Source organism: Hetaerina americana, unplaced genomic scaffold, assembly GCF_022747635.1.
Source record: "Hetaerina americana unplaced genomic scaffold, ioHetAmer1.1.p SCAF_3, whole genome shotgun sequence".
Classification (NCBI taxonomy): domain Eukaryota; kingdom Metazoa; phylum Arthropoda; class Insecta; order Odonata; family Calopterygidae; genus Hetaerina; species Hetaerina americana.
Window position 1 is genome coordinate 64,186,232 of NW_027286874.1, and position 15,524 is coordinate 64,201,755.

The 15,524-nt window shown below is 33.4% G+C and overlaps 1 protein-coding gene across 1 annotated transcript in view; it reads left to right on the forward strand.

Annotated features, from left to right (window-relative positions):
- Myo10A (Myosin 10A) overlaps positions 1-15,524 on the forward strand; it is a 247,824-nt gene that overhangs the window by 64,131 nt on the left and 168,169 nt on the right. The window contains exons 20-29 of the mRNA XM_071587864.1: positions 563-673; positions 945-1,172; positions 1,626-1,993; positions 4,119-4,301; positions 4,666-4,851; positions 5,452-5,597; positions 8,070-8,331; positions 9,106-9,334; positions 10,256-10,397; positions 13,938-14,155. Coding sequence (XP_071443965.1) covers positions 563-673; positions 945-1,172; positions 1,626-1,993; positions 4,119-4,301; positions 4,666-4,851; positions 5,452-5,597; positions 8,070-8,331; positions 9,106-9,334; positions 10,256-10,397; positions 13,938-14,155 — 2,073 coding nt within the window. The remainder of the gene's footprint in view (positions 1-562; positions 674-944; positions 1,173-1,625; positions 1,994-4,118; positions 4,302-4,665; positions 4,852-5,451; positions 5,598-8,069; positions 8,332-9,105; positions 9,335-10,255; positions 10,398-13,937; positions 14,156-15,524) is intronic.

Consider the following 15,524-nt stretch of genomic DNA (forward strand, 5'->3'; position numbering starts at 1 on the left):
CTGAGTGATGTCTGTGGAATCATGTATGTTAATTCCTGCGATTGAATACAAGCATTATGGTACTCTTAAGTCAGTGGTATAATACCATAAGAAATTGTATTGTATTAATATTTTTTAATATGTTTATTTTTTGCAGTAAGGTAATTTTTGCAAACCAGTTCAACCTCAGTTTGCTCTATCGTGTGCATGAAATGTACTAGCATTTCGTAAAAGTACCAACTTGGAAAAGATTTCTAGTAGACTTATTTAGCATTTCTATGGTTGAAGATCAGTGAGAATATATTTTGAGTAGTTAAAAGAAAGTAGCTATTTTAAAATGATTTAATTCTGAGGTTAGGTAATAAATCCAGGAAATAGAAACATTGGAGCTTACACATGAGTCAATTGCTCTCCCAAGACTCCATAATGGAATCTATTAATCAAACAATTTTTGTGGCTTGCGCTTGATCTTGCTTACACCATTTTAATGGAATTACACATTTTAAGAGATTTTCTGAAAATATCCTTCCATTACAAATAAGCAGCATCATAAAACCCACATTAATTAATCCTTCTTTAATAGGGAATGCCTTCATCTCCTGGTGTTCCTCTGATGGTTGATGTTGATGATCACCCAAGTTCACCAAGAAGGCCTGTTGTGCCACCTCCAGAGCCTCCATCTTCAAAGCAGGCAGTATGTAATCAACAAATAAGGATATCTAGCTGCTCTTAGTGGAAATTGATACTTTTAACTTTAAAATTTCATCTCTATAAATTCATGTTTTATAACATTTTAATAATATTATATATATATATATATATATATATATATATATATATATATATATAATGTATATATATATATATTTATATTTACATATATTTATATTTACATATATATTTATTTATTTATTTATTGAATGGCACATCCATACATAATGTGTATTGATTGTAAATTTATTTAGGCAAGAAAGTCTTCTCACGAGGCTTCTCCTGAAAAATGGGGAGGTAATAGTGCTGAAGTAGCTGGACAAGGAGCTGGAGGGCGACCCAAAACACGCTCGCATTCTCGTGATCATACTGAATCACCTGCCCGAGGTCAAGAAATTGGACTTTCAAGAAAATCTGCTCTAAATGATAGATACTTTGAAGACAAGGCTCGAAGCAGAAGCTTAGACAATCTGTTGGATAGTGTAAGTTTTTCTTCTTTGTAAATGGTGAAATAAAAAAAAAATTTAATGAATACTTTTTCAGCCCAGTGAAGCACTCATTCTCATCTAATTTGAGATAAGCATTTAAAATAGTTTGGCAGTGGATAGTTCTCAATATGAGGGTATCAGCTATCATAGTTAAACAACAACTCCAAAATATCAAGCAGTGTAATTCAGTAGTTGTTTTTAAGCCATGGGTAATATCCCCGTGATCATTGCTAAGGAAGCTTGACACATTTTTTATCCAAATGTTAGCTTTAATTTAATTTTTACAGCAGAGTAATATTTAAATACTGTAGACTTAACTCCATTATGTTATAACTTTATTTTTGAAAGTTCAGTTGGATCATATACTTAGAGCAACAACAACCCCATTTTAATTAACCATTCTCATCTATATTGCCCTTCTCATTTCTATATTTTTTTGTGCTTTAGGATTCACCAAGGAAGTTACAACATATTGGATTATCGCAGAGCCGCCTGAATGACCGTTACCATTCCATGGAGAAGATAGATGCCCCCAATTCTCCCCATGGTTCAGGAAGCAGCAAGAATAAAATGATTTCTGCATCTCCTGTTGCAATGGTAGGAGGAGGACCAATGGCTGTGCACAACAATGAGTACATGATGAAGAGTGAAGTGGTGGATGATGGCTTGGATTCAATATCTCAGCGCGGAGCCCAAAGCCAGCAGCAAGGAGGGGCATTAGGAAGGCCTGGTAGCAGAGGTGAACCTGGGGATCCATCGACTCCCAAGGCATGGGGAAAATTTGGTCTTAGTGGCAGAAGCAATCTCAATGATAGGTGAGTGGAATTTGATTTTACCAAAGATTGGCATTTTAACAGTTAAGTTTCTTTTATCAAACATTGAATTTTACTTTTCCTAGATATCAAAATGAAATTGGTTGAAATCTACACACTGAATTCTAATTAGTAGTTTGAAATTGTTATAGCTGATAGCAGACTTTGGCATTAATGGGTTAATAAAATATTGTTCCAACTCTTTTCTTTGAAAAATTATCTACTTTTTCCACTACAACTTGCCTTACCTCAATTATACAATGTATTACAAGTTAATTCCTGGGATATATTATTTCACCAAAGTTTCATCAGAAATCAACTGGAATAGAGAAGTTGGCCTCAGTGCATCTTCACCTATATAAAGGGTCACATCCCAGGTCTACACTTTCATATATTCAAGGCATTACATCCACCCCTGCATTCAAGGTCTAGATCAGATGCATATTTCATCTGGATGCTGCAGATAATTTTAAATGTTAAAACTGTTGTGGTCCCAACAGTTAATGAGAAAAATGTTCACAGAATATTTGCACATACTTGTTTAAGAAACCCAATGTTTTTCCACCAATGCTGGAGGGTGCGGATTACACTAATAGGCTATTAGGATGAGAAGGGAGGGTTGGGGTCTGGAAATTATAGGAAAGGACTGATACCCATGCTTTACAGATCCAGATTCTTGGTCCATGCTGAAATTTATATGGTGTTTTTGTATTTTAATGGACTCCCCAATGAGCCTACTTTAGTAATCCTTCTCAACATACTCATATCTTGATCTTGTATCTTTGTTGTCAATGCTGTGCTCTTCTAATCTTCTCCTTGTTTTTCCCTCATTGAATTGTTGGAATGTTTGACATTACTCCTGTTTAAATCCTTCCATCTCTCCTTACCTTTAATATTTCTTAATTTGTCAGTAATATGACGTTGAGGATTGAAGGCAGTTCTTATACATTTTATCAAAATTCTGAAGGCTTTTTTTCATTATTTCATTGATGAATAGTTCACATGTGTCTTCTTTGAGATTTTATTCCAATCCTTCCAAATCCCTTTTTTATTGGCTGTATGAATGTCTTCTTTTCTGTATCCATCATAGCAAAGGATAGCTGTGACTTAAGTTTCTAATTTTTGATTGGTGAAGCATTGATACCAGTTCTTACAATGTTTCCTTGCCTCCCTCCCTTCTTACCCCTAGTAGCCTTCAAATATATAAACTGCCTCCCCCCCTCCTACACCCAGTCACCCCAAAGGAAGTATCTGAGATTGGTGGAAACTATTGAGTAATATTAACAAGAATGTGGGAAAATTCTAAAAATAATTTTCTTATTTACTGCAGCTCAGATTCATTCCATGTTTTCCACGAATCGAAATCAGAATATATTTCATGAGGCAAAAAGTATACATAGATATGTGGATGTGTTAATATATTACCATTAAAAAATGTGCAACATTCAGGTCAGTTTTGTTGGTTTTCTCATCCCTCATAAAACAAGCATGGTCAAGTTTAGTTTTATACCTAAATAACAACTCATTTCAGCAGTCACCAATCCACAAATTCCAAAAGCTTGAAAAAGAAATAGAAAGCAGCCTTGCAAGGAAATATCATACCTTGTTTTCAGAGGATGTATAATAGCATATTAGAATGGCAAGCATAGTAGCATATTTTGAGGAAATTAACTTTGAATGTGACTCGATTATCATAAGGTTATTTGGTCATCAAATTAAGACTTAGAATTAAAAGTATATAAAAATACTTTAATAATATATTGAATTGAGTGGCATTACTCTCAATTTTATTCCTTAACATTCACTCCAAATAATAATGCATGAATGACCAAATTAGCCTATTAAGTCATGTTTTCCCTTAATGTTCCATGTCTAACAGTAATGCTCATGTTGATTAATATATAACATACTAATGGTGTGTATATACTCAATCTTTGCAATGATTGTAGATGTTATCGGAGATGTCATTTTAGTCTTTAAATGAAAATAATAATTAATTTCCAGTTAATCCAATAAAAATTGATGAATCTTTATAAAATGAATGTTCTTAATGTTTTCATATGAATAAATTTTCATTCACCTTTACATATTTAACACATGAACATGCTCAATAATTAATATATTATAGGTACTTTGAGAAGGGTCATGGGCCAAAATCAGTAGATTTACAATCTGAAATAGAAAGTGAATTCAGTCAAAATATGCAATCAGCAGAAGAATTTAATCGACGCCATTCCACTTCAAATGACCCAGTAGTCAAAAGAAGAGTCTCATCTGAGTTTCATAATTATAGTGATAAGGATTCTTTCAGGTGAGTCAAATAAACTTGTACACCTCTGCTCATGCTTGAAAAATTCATTTAAGTTATAAAGAAAATGTCAATCTATCAATTAAAATTAACCTAAAGCTAACTCAATTTTAACCTTGTAGTGAGAGAATGTAAAAATCTCAAGAATCTATGTTTTCACTTGTTCACTACCTTTTCCAAGCCTGTTTTCCTTTGTGTTTATGTTTAAAGGAATGCATTGTTTTTCTGAGGCATGCAAAATTTACAGATATTGATAATGGGAATGATGATCATTGGTATGAGCAAGCATAATAGCATATGCATCTTATGGTGGAATGTCAGTCAGAATATGTTTCTAGGACTAATATCACATTTGACTGTTTGTCAGGGGACGGCCTAACTCCCATACTCAACTCAATGGTCATTCAAATGGCTCTAGGATGAGCCCAGCTCAATTAGATTTGCCATCATCAGTCATCAGTGCCAATGACCTCCCTGACTTTGATTACCCAGAGATTGCTAGTCAGGCAAGAAGTGAGGATGATAAAGGAAGTTATATTAGGGGCCATCCAAGGTATGTTGGCTACTGTTTCAACAAATGGGGGTCAAGTCACAAGTAGTTGCCATTTGTTTGACCTCTCTAAATTCATGAATGTGTGGGAGAACTAATTTGCTAATCTAAATAATACTAATTTCCCATATATTTTCTTGTTATTTTGACAACATCATTGTTGGTATAACCATGCATGGTGTGGTGTTTAAGGCATTTACACTTTCACATAAGTGCCATACATGATTACAATATTATATGATTTTTGCATGTGTGCTACATTATTGACTAAAATTATCAGAAATTTCATCATTGGTGTTGATAATGTTGACCAAAATACATGTTACAAAAATAAATGTTATTTATTAAATGCTTGATCTATTTTACATAATTTTGGTATTCATAAGTGGTTTGAGCATGAGTATGTCTGGTCTGTTTTGTTAATAATATCAAAACACTGAAATTGATGTTGTGTTATATTTAAACTATACATATTTATTTTGAATGTCCCATTCCTTTTTATGATTAAGTTTTAAACAAATTCAATCTTCTTTATTGTTTTCATGAGCAAAATAAGCAATCAGATTAATGAATATGTGATAATTATTCTTTCATTTTTTTCAGGTTCATTAAATCTCACTATGCTGGTAAAAGAGCAGCACCTGGAAGTCATTCTAGTCGAGCTTATATTGATGCTCGTAATTCTGAAAAATCAGAGTATGGAGCTAAATCATCTGCATTATCAGACACTAGTGAAGCACCATCCTTAGGTATGTTAGGTGACTTCAAAAGTAAATGCTACTCTCATTGTGTAAGGTAATAATATTAGTGTTTGCTAGGGGATCAGCATATAAGGGTAAAAAAGAAACTTTACTCTTCCACAGTAAAAATTTTCAGGTACCCGAGGATGATGCGCATTATCAAAACCATGGTCGTGAAAATCTTTATTGTGGAAGTGTAAAGTTTCTTTTTTACCCACATAATGAAGGAATTCCACAAAGTTAAACCTGAAACTGTTATGTTTATCAACCTATAACTTTATGGGAGTTGGTATTCCAGTGGGTAGAGCACTGGACTGGAGCAAAAATTTAACCAGACCATAAGGTCTGGTTTAATTTTTGGTCATGCCTTAGGGCCCCCAATAGCTTCACCCAAGGTGTGTGATTTTTTGTGAACCAAATCTTCCTGGGAATCCATGGATGGCACAGGGAAAGCAGCTGGTAAAATAACTTGATGCATGAATTTCACATGGGATTAGGCTTAGTACTTGGCAAGTTGTACCCTCACATATCAAACAAACCTTAGGGTTGATAATCGTGCAATATAACCCATTTCATTGGGGACTAGCAACATTCTTGAGCAGTGTACTTTACAAAAACTTCTTATATATGTTGACCCTCTTGCTTAAAATATCAGGTTTCCAGGTCTCAGTGCTGCACTCCAAATTCGAGTTTTTGCTTGTTTGTACTTAACACCTTTCTTTATCATACCTGTCAGCAATCCCTTCTCTTTGTAAATGCTTTTGGAAACGAAATTCTCCTAATGTCTGTCCCATTTTCCTCCAAAATGCTGCTTGAATACATTAGCTGCTCTACCTGCTCTAGTAATTCCCTTTGATTTTAATGTTTAGCTTAGCCTTTCAACTTCTGGAAATCTTGTAACATTTTTTTTGTGGCTTCTCTTCATGTTATTGTTCTGAAAACGTTCCTGTAAAACATCCAACAATAGTTGTATCCTATTCATTGTCTTATCTAATTCTTGGTCATTTCCAAACCTTACTCAATCAGATTGTATCCCACTTTTATTTTCCACTGAAGCCCTGACTTTGACACCCTTAATATTTCCTCTACTTAAAAGTTAAAACTCAGTGCCGATGATGGAAAACCCGGTCTTTCCCTACTTCTTATCACTGTCCATGCCACTTTTCCCTTTCTTTCTTTACCTCTGCCATATATTTCATGTACAGGTTTTGCATTAACTGTCTATCCATTAATTCTTGGCCTATATTCTGCAATATTTCCATCAACGTTATCTACTCTGTTAGACTCTTTAACGACATTCTACAAAGTACACAGACATCCTGATTATATTTTATATGCCTCTTTGTTAATGTTCTCCTTTCTGCATTTGTGCTACATGTCCCCATCCTCATTCTAATGCCAAACTGGTTTTTCCTTAGATTGTTTATGGTACACATTATGCAACCTTCTGTAAATGATTCTTGCTGAGCTCCTGTTCCTTTATGGGGAAGAATTTTATGGCCCTAAAGTCCTCACAATGTCACTTCAATTTTTTGAGATGAGATTAAAATTCATTTAATGATCTCATCTGGCTGAATTCCTTCCACACAAGAGGTATATAAGGTCTTAATTTCCTTCCTTCCTTTTTTTCCTAAAATCTTCAATAATGCCATGGAGTTATTATCCTCTTTGTCTTGTTTGACTTGATTTCCTGAGCTGAATTTCCTGTTACACTTTCAATTACACATGGACCCAGGCTATCCTATTCTATGTTTCCATAATTCTAAGCTGGCTGGCCTCATCTCTGTCCTATTAAGTTCTTCAGTATATTTTTTTACCTTCCCTTAATCTATTTCAACTCCATTGATAACTTTCCTTTCTCGCCTTGTGCAGTTGATATATATTCTCCTTTGCTACATCCTAGCAAATCTTTTACCTCCTTGTGTTGCACTTCTACAGTTCTCTGTCTTTGATATTTCTCCATCTGTTGCTCTGCTCTTTCCATGTTTCCTTTGCCCTGCGGTATGATTTGACTAAATATCAAAATTGATTAGTTTAGCACAGAGATAGATGTTTTTTCCTCATTTTGATAATGATTTGTTTAAGGTAATCTACTGGTTAAGGTAGGTTTGGGGTCATGACAAAATTCTTGAAGTATCTTCCTTCAGCCAACAAACTTTTAAATGTTGGAAAATTCAGTAAAATCTGTAAATAATTCTTGTATTCAAAACACTAAAAAAATGACTTGATAACTACTATAAAACACATATGCTCCCTCATACCTTTCCTGCTTCTGACTTCTTCTTGTTCATTTTAAAATGGTTAATTTCCCATATCTCTGGTATAGTGGTATATTGTATGCAAAGCCTTTTTTTACATTATTTGGATGAATACTAATGTCACTTATTGATGTGGAATCAGTATAGCAGTGATTGCTAAAGGTAGTAAAATTGATATGATCCAAGGAAAAATATATTGATGGACTTTTTCTTTTATTTTTAGCATCACATGTAAGAAGGGTCAGAGTACCATCACAGGCTTCAGATGTGGATCAGTTTCTGGATGATTTATTTATGCCAGTGTTAGACGGAAATCTGGATGAATTGTCTGATGCTCGCTCCCTAGCTGCTTCTCTAAAAGGAGGAGGAAAAGGACCTGTGGGGAGAGTAATCGTCACAAACAAAAATACAACTCCTTCAGAAGGTGATGATGATGAAGAAGTGGCCACTCTCACAGGATCTGTTACATCATCATCAGCCAGCAGGTAGATGTTCATAAAATGAGCTTAGAAGTAAAGTGTCAGATAAAATGACTGATCTTAAGAGAACAATAATTATACTGGGAATGAAAGATGTTTTATTTCATCTTTAAAGTTGTCAAATATATTTCTTTCAACAAAGCAGTTAAGTATTTAGACAAAATCATAGGGTGTTTTCCTAATTGTATTTATTTACAACCATGTTCAACAAGTGGGCTACACTTGGTTTGGTTATGAAAAATTAGTATAAATGTAATCTCTGTGTCATGATTTGGAGGAGCTGGAAAGTTGTCAATTTATGATGGATATAGCACCTTGAGGTTTTAATAAAATGGTACATGGAAGAGGAATTTTAATCATTTTATAAACTTGACAATTTGGAAAGTAAGAGCTTGTCCCTTAGCAAACAAAAAAAATTAAAAATATAAATTCCATCATAGCTGTTCTTCATGATTGCCGTCTCGATTCTTTTTGGTATTATATACTATCTTAAATTTCTATATCTATTTAAATGATTCGAGAGTGGAGCAATGTCACTCATAAAAATTACCCTTTATCCCTGTCTGTATACTGTAATTACAACCAACCTAGTTAGCTATGTACTTGTCAACCTACCACAGATTAGGTAATGGGTTTGAGTAACCTTCGTAATGGACCGAAGGTTTTGTTTTTTGGAAATCGTCTAAATTTTTCCATCCACACTGTTTCAAATTCCTTTTAATTTTGTCTTCCTTGGTTTTAACATTGTCTAACACAAAAAAAACTGCTGTTCCTGTCTAGGTTGCTAAGTGCTCCAGGAGGTAGTGGCTATCAGAAAAGGAAATCTGGGCAGGGAAATGATGGGAAAACTGGTGAAGGAGCAGCTGGAGTTGGGAACGTAGATGAGTACATCACAGATTTATTCAGACCAATATTTGTCAATGACAGCTTAAGGAAACTAACCAAAGCATCCACTTTAGCAGATGCCATAAAAGGTGGTGGTGATGGTGTTGGTGGCATGGAAACTCAGGTAAGTAATTTTTTTCTCTACCCGTCAATCTACCTAAATCACCTACAGCCTTACTTAATGACTGTTTAATTTCCCTTGGAAATCTCTTGCTAATAGGATATTAATTAAATGAGTGATCATTTTACATTTAATACCTTGAGAAAATAATTAATATTGTCCAATAAAATTGCTAAACAGGGATATATGGAAATGTAGAATTTAGTGTTGTTATTTGCCTTTCAATAATTATAAAAGTTTGAACAAAAATCTGATTCTGTTAACATGCACTCATGAATTTACCTGAAAAAGGTCTACATTTAATACACATATGCCAAGTTTATGACATGTTGTTGGTGATTTGTCATGAATAATCAATTGTTAATGACAAATCACTAATTCATCAATTTGAGGGTTTGGCTTGTTTTACCTTGTTGTTATGCCATAATTAGGCACATATGTCATTGAATGAATATTGGAGGTGATTTGAAATTACACTCGTAACAAAATGATGTTCAGTGAATTGTCACTAAGCAAGGTATGCCAGTATGTTTGTCAAATAATAAATATGTAATGTAATATCCTCGTGGTAATTTGAATTTTCATTTTAATTGATTGATATTAAGAGAATTGCTATTGAGGGATATATGCTTATGCATCACTTGAAGCAGGTTCAAGGACCATTTCTGGATTTGGTCTGCTATAGTGTTTTTAAAACTAACAGAATTCTTTGTCAAATTGCTATAATTTAAGGCAGTCTCATTTTTGGCTGTTATATTTTTCTTCTTTAATCGGTAGGAAAATGCATTTCATGTTCATGATCATGTAGTGATAATTTTATCAAAAATAAATTTTGCTCATTTTTTCAATGTAGGTATTTTATCATTAGCGTAATTGGTGATGTATGTTTGCATATTAATCAGGTAAAATTTTTCATTATTTCAGACTTCACAGGGTCAAACTGCATTTGGATTCACACCAATTGCAGGGATGACTTCTCCTACACCAATGATGTCCAGTCTAATGTCAGGCATGATGTCACCTCCTCCAGTCATGATGCCCACAATTCCTGTTTACACACCAGCAGGTAAAGTAAATGTAGAAACAACCAAATGTATGGGTTACTTTGCAATATTTATGTAAAATTATTGTTATTCTTATCATTTCTCTGTGTCCATGTATAGGGGCCCCTTATCATTAAGGCTTGGCACTTTCAGTATCTAACAAATGGAAAAAGGTTTGATTAAGGAAAAGCGTAGGCTTATCTGGTTATTCTAACAGAATACCTACATTTTTCCCTAATTATGTAACCTAATTTACTAGTTGTGATATGTGTTATATCAATAAAATCATAGATATTATTGCTTTGCTTAATTTATACTGACTTTCAAATGTATAGTTCAGTAAAACCTCAATTACTGGCCATTTGTTCAAGGAGTCATTGCGTCTACCAACTAGTGAACTGCGAATACATTTATAATGATGCAAGTCCTTTGCGTTATAATTCCAGTAAACCTATTCCTACCTCTTAACTTTGACTTAGACTGTCACTGCTTTCTTCACATTTAATTCTTTAACTGCTGTCCTCTCTGCCTTGACATTGAAAGATTACAGTAGAAACTTATGATAATTAATATTTGATAAATGTTTGTTGAATTCAAAAGGCTTCTTTTCATTATCAAAATGATTAACTACATAATTTTCACATATATATTCCCCAGTACAATTGAAACTAAAGCCTCCAAGTTATCATATCTTCTATTTCATTATATGTAACATGAACAGCTTTCGGCCATTTCTATATTTTTCACATAAATAAAATGGGTGCAAATATTATTGGGAAAAAGCTCTCCCCTAAATTTGGTATCAGTAGCTATGTGATGTTTAATGTTTTCATGGAATCCATCGTTTTAATTTATAATTTTGTATGAATAATAAGATCATTTTGTCATAACTTTTCCCAACCCATCTTGTTCTCCTGGGCCCCTTTTCATGGCCTACATAGTTCTGCCTTTCTAAACTGAACCTTAATCAAAAATATTTCCATTTACATTTGCTTCTGTATATAAAGAATGCTTTCCAGCTACATTCACAAAACTCTTCTTTACCTATTTTTTCATGGAAATCTCCAAAGAGAAATTGGCAATTGTTAATGGTATTATTGATAGTGCAGGTATTCAGCTTAGTTTGATTACCGGTTTTGATGAAGTGGAATTCTTAATGAAGTCGAAGGTTAATATTCAGTCATCAAGACATGAGTATTCAATTATTTCTGCTCTTTTTGGAGCTAATTCAATTGGCAGTCATCAACTTATATCAGCTGTGATAGGTAAATATTAGTCCTTCTGTGCTCTTACAAATTTAATGGAAATGTATGAGTATAAATATAAAATTTAATGAATGAAATTCTCATACATTGCTAAAAATAAATATACCCTAAATAAATAAATTCACACTAAAATAAATGCTAAAAATAAATACTTCATGTACATTGCCATAAGTGAATAAATTGTTATGAAATTTCAATGGCTTGGCCTACCCAGAATACCATGACTGATTGGTTTTGGTCATCACTTTGTGCCTTACATAAAACAACTTTATTAACAAAATATTAATATCATTTCTAATAATGGCAATGCTAATTTGATCATAGACATAGATCCTCCCTGTGGTATCTGTTTATAAAATGTGATGTGTAGCCATGGAAAAATCAAGTTCCTTATTCCTCATCTAAATGATATATTTTAATATAACCAAGCCATAATATAATTAATTCGTTTAATTTTATAAAGACATGGCAATATTGGAACGCAACTTTGATGTTGAAGAGGATTCAACATGTACTTGTCAATTGGGGAAATAAAATTATTATTATTCTTATTATAGGTTAAAGGCCTTCATGACCTTTTTTTAACCAAGTTCTTTATATTTTCTCTATGTTGAAAACCAATATTACAGAAATTCTATGTCAATATATCCTTGTAAATGACATTAGGATGTAGTCTATGGATGGGTAACATGTAAATTGACTTTTCAAGTACCTACCCACTACCCATATATGCTCATAACAATTTGTGTGCCCATGTCATGTAAACATGTCTATTCTGGGGCTGTAAATTTCTCATATTTGTCCTCTCAATGTATATATTGCATTATTTTCTTAGAATAGTTTTATCTTTCAACCAACAGTATTTTTGGTATTTTTTAAATCACTATGAAGCACTTCTGTCACTGTGTTTTGAGATATATTTGCTCTTTGGGGTGCTATTTGAAAGTTGTAACACGTATAACAAATGTAAATGCGTAAATGAATAAGTAGTCCCTGCTAATTGTTTGCCAAATTTTTATAAAATCTCCTCTCACAAGTGATTTGATCTAAATTCTACAAGGTATGTTACATTTCATTTTCATTTCTTTGTAAAGAGTCATGGATTACACTAGGGAAAAGTCCACATAGCATTAACAAACCATTAGTGCGCACAACTTATTAAAAGATTCTCATCATGGTTTGAAAATTTAACTATAAAAATTTTGTGGATGTCAGTATTTTTTCAAAGAAATTAAGACCTCTGAACTAGTTTTATTGGGATTTAGCAAATGCTGTGTCGCGTCTTAAGAATAATTTGATTTTGTCTCTTAAATTTAATGGAAAGCTTTATTTCAAGCCACTTAAGGCTTTATAGACATGCATATATACAGCTTTGGATTAAGAATCAGATCTGAGTTTGAAAAATCAATCACATCTAGAGATGTTCTTGATTTGAATACAGATTGTTGATAACCCTTTTTTGTGTTAATTCATGTGGGACTTTAAATCATCCATTGAATTTGCTATGAATCCTGTAGTGAGTGCTGCCTCCAGCGCCACAATGGCAATGGCACCTCCCACTACCCCTTTCTTCTCTGCGTCAATGCCCCTGAATGGCACTTCTGAGTCTGCACCAATGATACCTGGCATGGCACCTGCTATGGTAACTTCAGGCATGACTGCACCACTTGGTGGGATCAGTGCTTCACCTAGTTCCACAGGGGCCGCAGGTGCTGAATTTCCGCCCCCGCCCTCTGCTGGATACCCATTTATGCCAGTTCCAATATACAACATGCAAGGTCTTTGTCCTCCATTCACCTTATGTGCTTGCATACTACTAAATGGTGATGGACTGTGTTTGCTTTATTGCATCACACATTCTTTCAAACTACCTCACACGATTAACATTTTTCACAAAATAAAACTGCCTGCTTTCTAAGACTGAAATCTCACCATTGGCATCATGTTTCAATGTCATTTCACTGATTTTGTTCATTATGTGGCTATAATTTATGTTTTTAGGTGCGTTTCCAAAGTATATTTCTTCACATTCATTTTTCACATTCAATGAATTTTAAACATCATATGAGATGGAGAGAGAAGTTGATGAGTATATTTCTTTTGCTATTTCTGTTTTACAAAAAGATATTGTTTTGAAATGCAAACGTTGTACTGTTAGTCTATATTTCTCTCATCCCACTACTTATTATTGTGAACTAAAAATACTGTGATTTCTGAACTTAAATATTTTTTCAAATTTTTTGCTTGCCCGCTAAGAGGTTATTATCAAATAATAAAACTTAAAAATATTTCCTGCAGGACTAAGTTTACCAACATACCAGGTGGCTGGTAGTCAGCAACCTAGTGTTGATCCTAGTCAGGTGGCAGCAGCATACCAGCAAGCTTTCCTGCAGTCAGCAATGGCACAAAATATGCAGATCCAGCAACAACTGCTCGCGCAGAACCAAGCGTTACAGCAATTACTGCAGCAGCAACACCATCAGCGTTCCCCACAAGTAACACCGACACATCAGCCTGTAAGATGTAGTTGTATTCCTGATCTAAAGGATTATATTTGCATGCTATGAAATTTACTCATTCATTTTTTGTAATTACAGTGTAATTTATTGCATTAATTAGCTAAAGAATGGTTGGGTTCTTTTGAACCCAATTATTTACAAGATTATTCACTTCTTAGAGATAATCTTCAAGGGGAAATGGTAATTACATGTATGCACCAGCACAAATATCTCAAAATTATTTAAATTGATTCCAAAATCACTGTTCAGAAAATTTGCCCTCCATGCACTCATTTTATAAATAACTTCCTTGCATGTTCATGTGAATCCTCGCATTACTTATTTTTGGCTCACCATAATGCAGCACAAATGCCAAAATTTACATGCCGTGTATGCTAGATAACTTGATATTGATTTCAAATTTTCAGATTTCAGTATGAAAATTGCTTTAACTGGATTGCATATGTATTAAGATATTTTGCTTTTTGTAATTTGGTAATATTTTCATTAAGGTTATCAGTTGTTGTTAAGACGGCATTAGTATTTACTTGCTGTCACTAAATAACAAATGATTTTTTATGCCTAACTTATTTGCTACGATGAATAATGCCATATGCTAAGAGCCAATATTTAAAAGCAAATCTAGGAATATTCATAATCTTTTTCAGTAAATCCCAGAGCTGATAATAATGTTAATTTGTGAAGTCTGATGCCATTTCTAATTCAGTTAATTTGTTGGCTCCATTGCAAATGGTCTTTTACAATTATAAATTGCCAAATAGTTATTCTTAAGGTATTTTATCTTCAAATATCACCATTGGCATATTAAAATAATTACATGCCAGCAAAAAATATTTTAAATCACTCCATTTAAATTAAAGCATTCTAACGCACACTATTTAGCTGAAAATTTTAGAGGTGAGCATACAAGTTTTGAGACAGCGATCACAGTAAAAGTGTGTCCATAAGAAATCCCTGGAATATAACAGGGAAATTTCTGAGTGCATCCCTCAAGAGAATTCATGTAGCATCCCATTATAGCTCAGAATGGGTGTGGTATCATTGCAATGAAATCAAAAAGTTCCAGTGATAAACTGCAATCTGCAGTATAGACTTTTACCCTGAAAATAAATGAATCAATCTTTGACATTAACTCTCTGGCTTCAATATCATAGTTTTTGGTTTAAAAATACTTGTTTCATGACATGATAGTACAGCTCACATTTGAGGGTGTAGTATTTTTGGCAAAATTAAATATTTAAAGGAAACCAGGATTATGAATCTTTCAAATTTTAAATTACCAGGGATGTTAAAAGAAAAATGAGAATTGTTTAACAGAGACATTCTTTCTGCATTTTTCCAGTTTTTTTACCATTAAATCCCAATT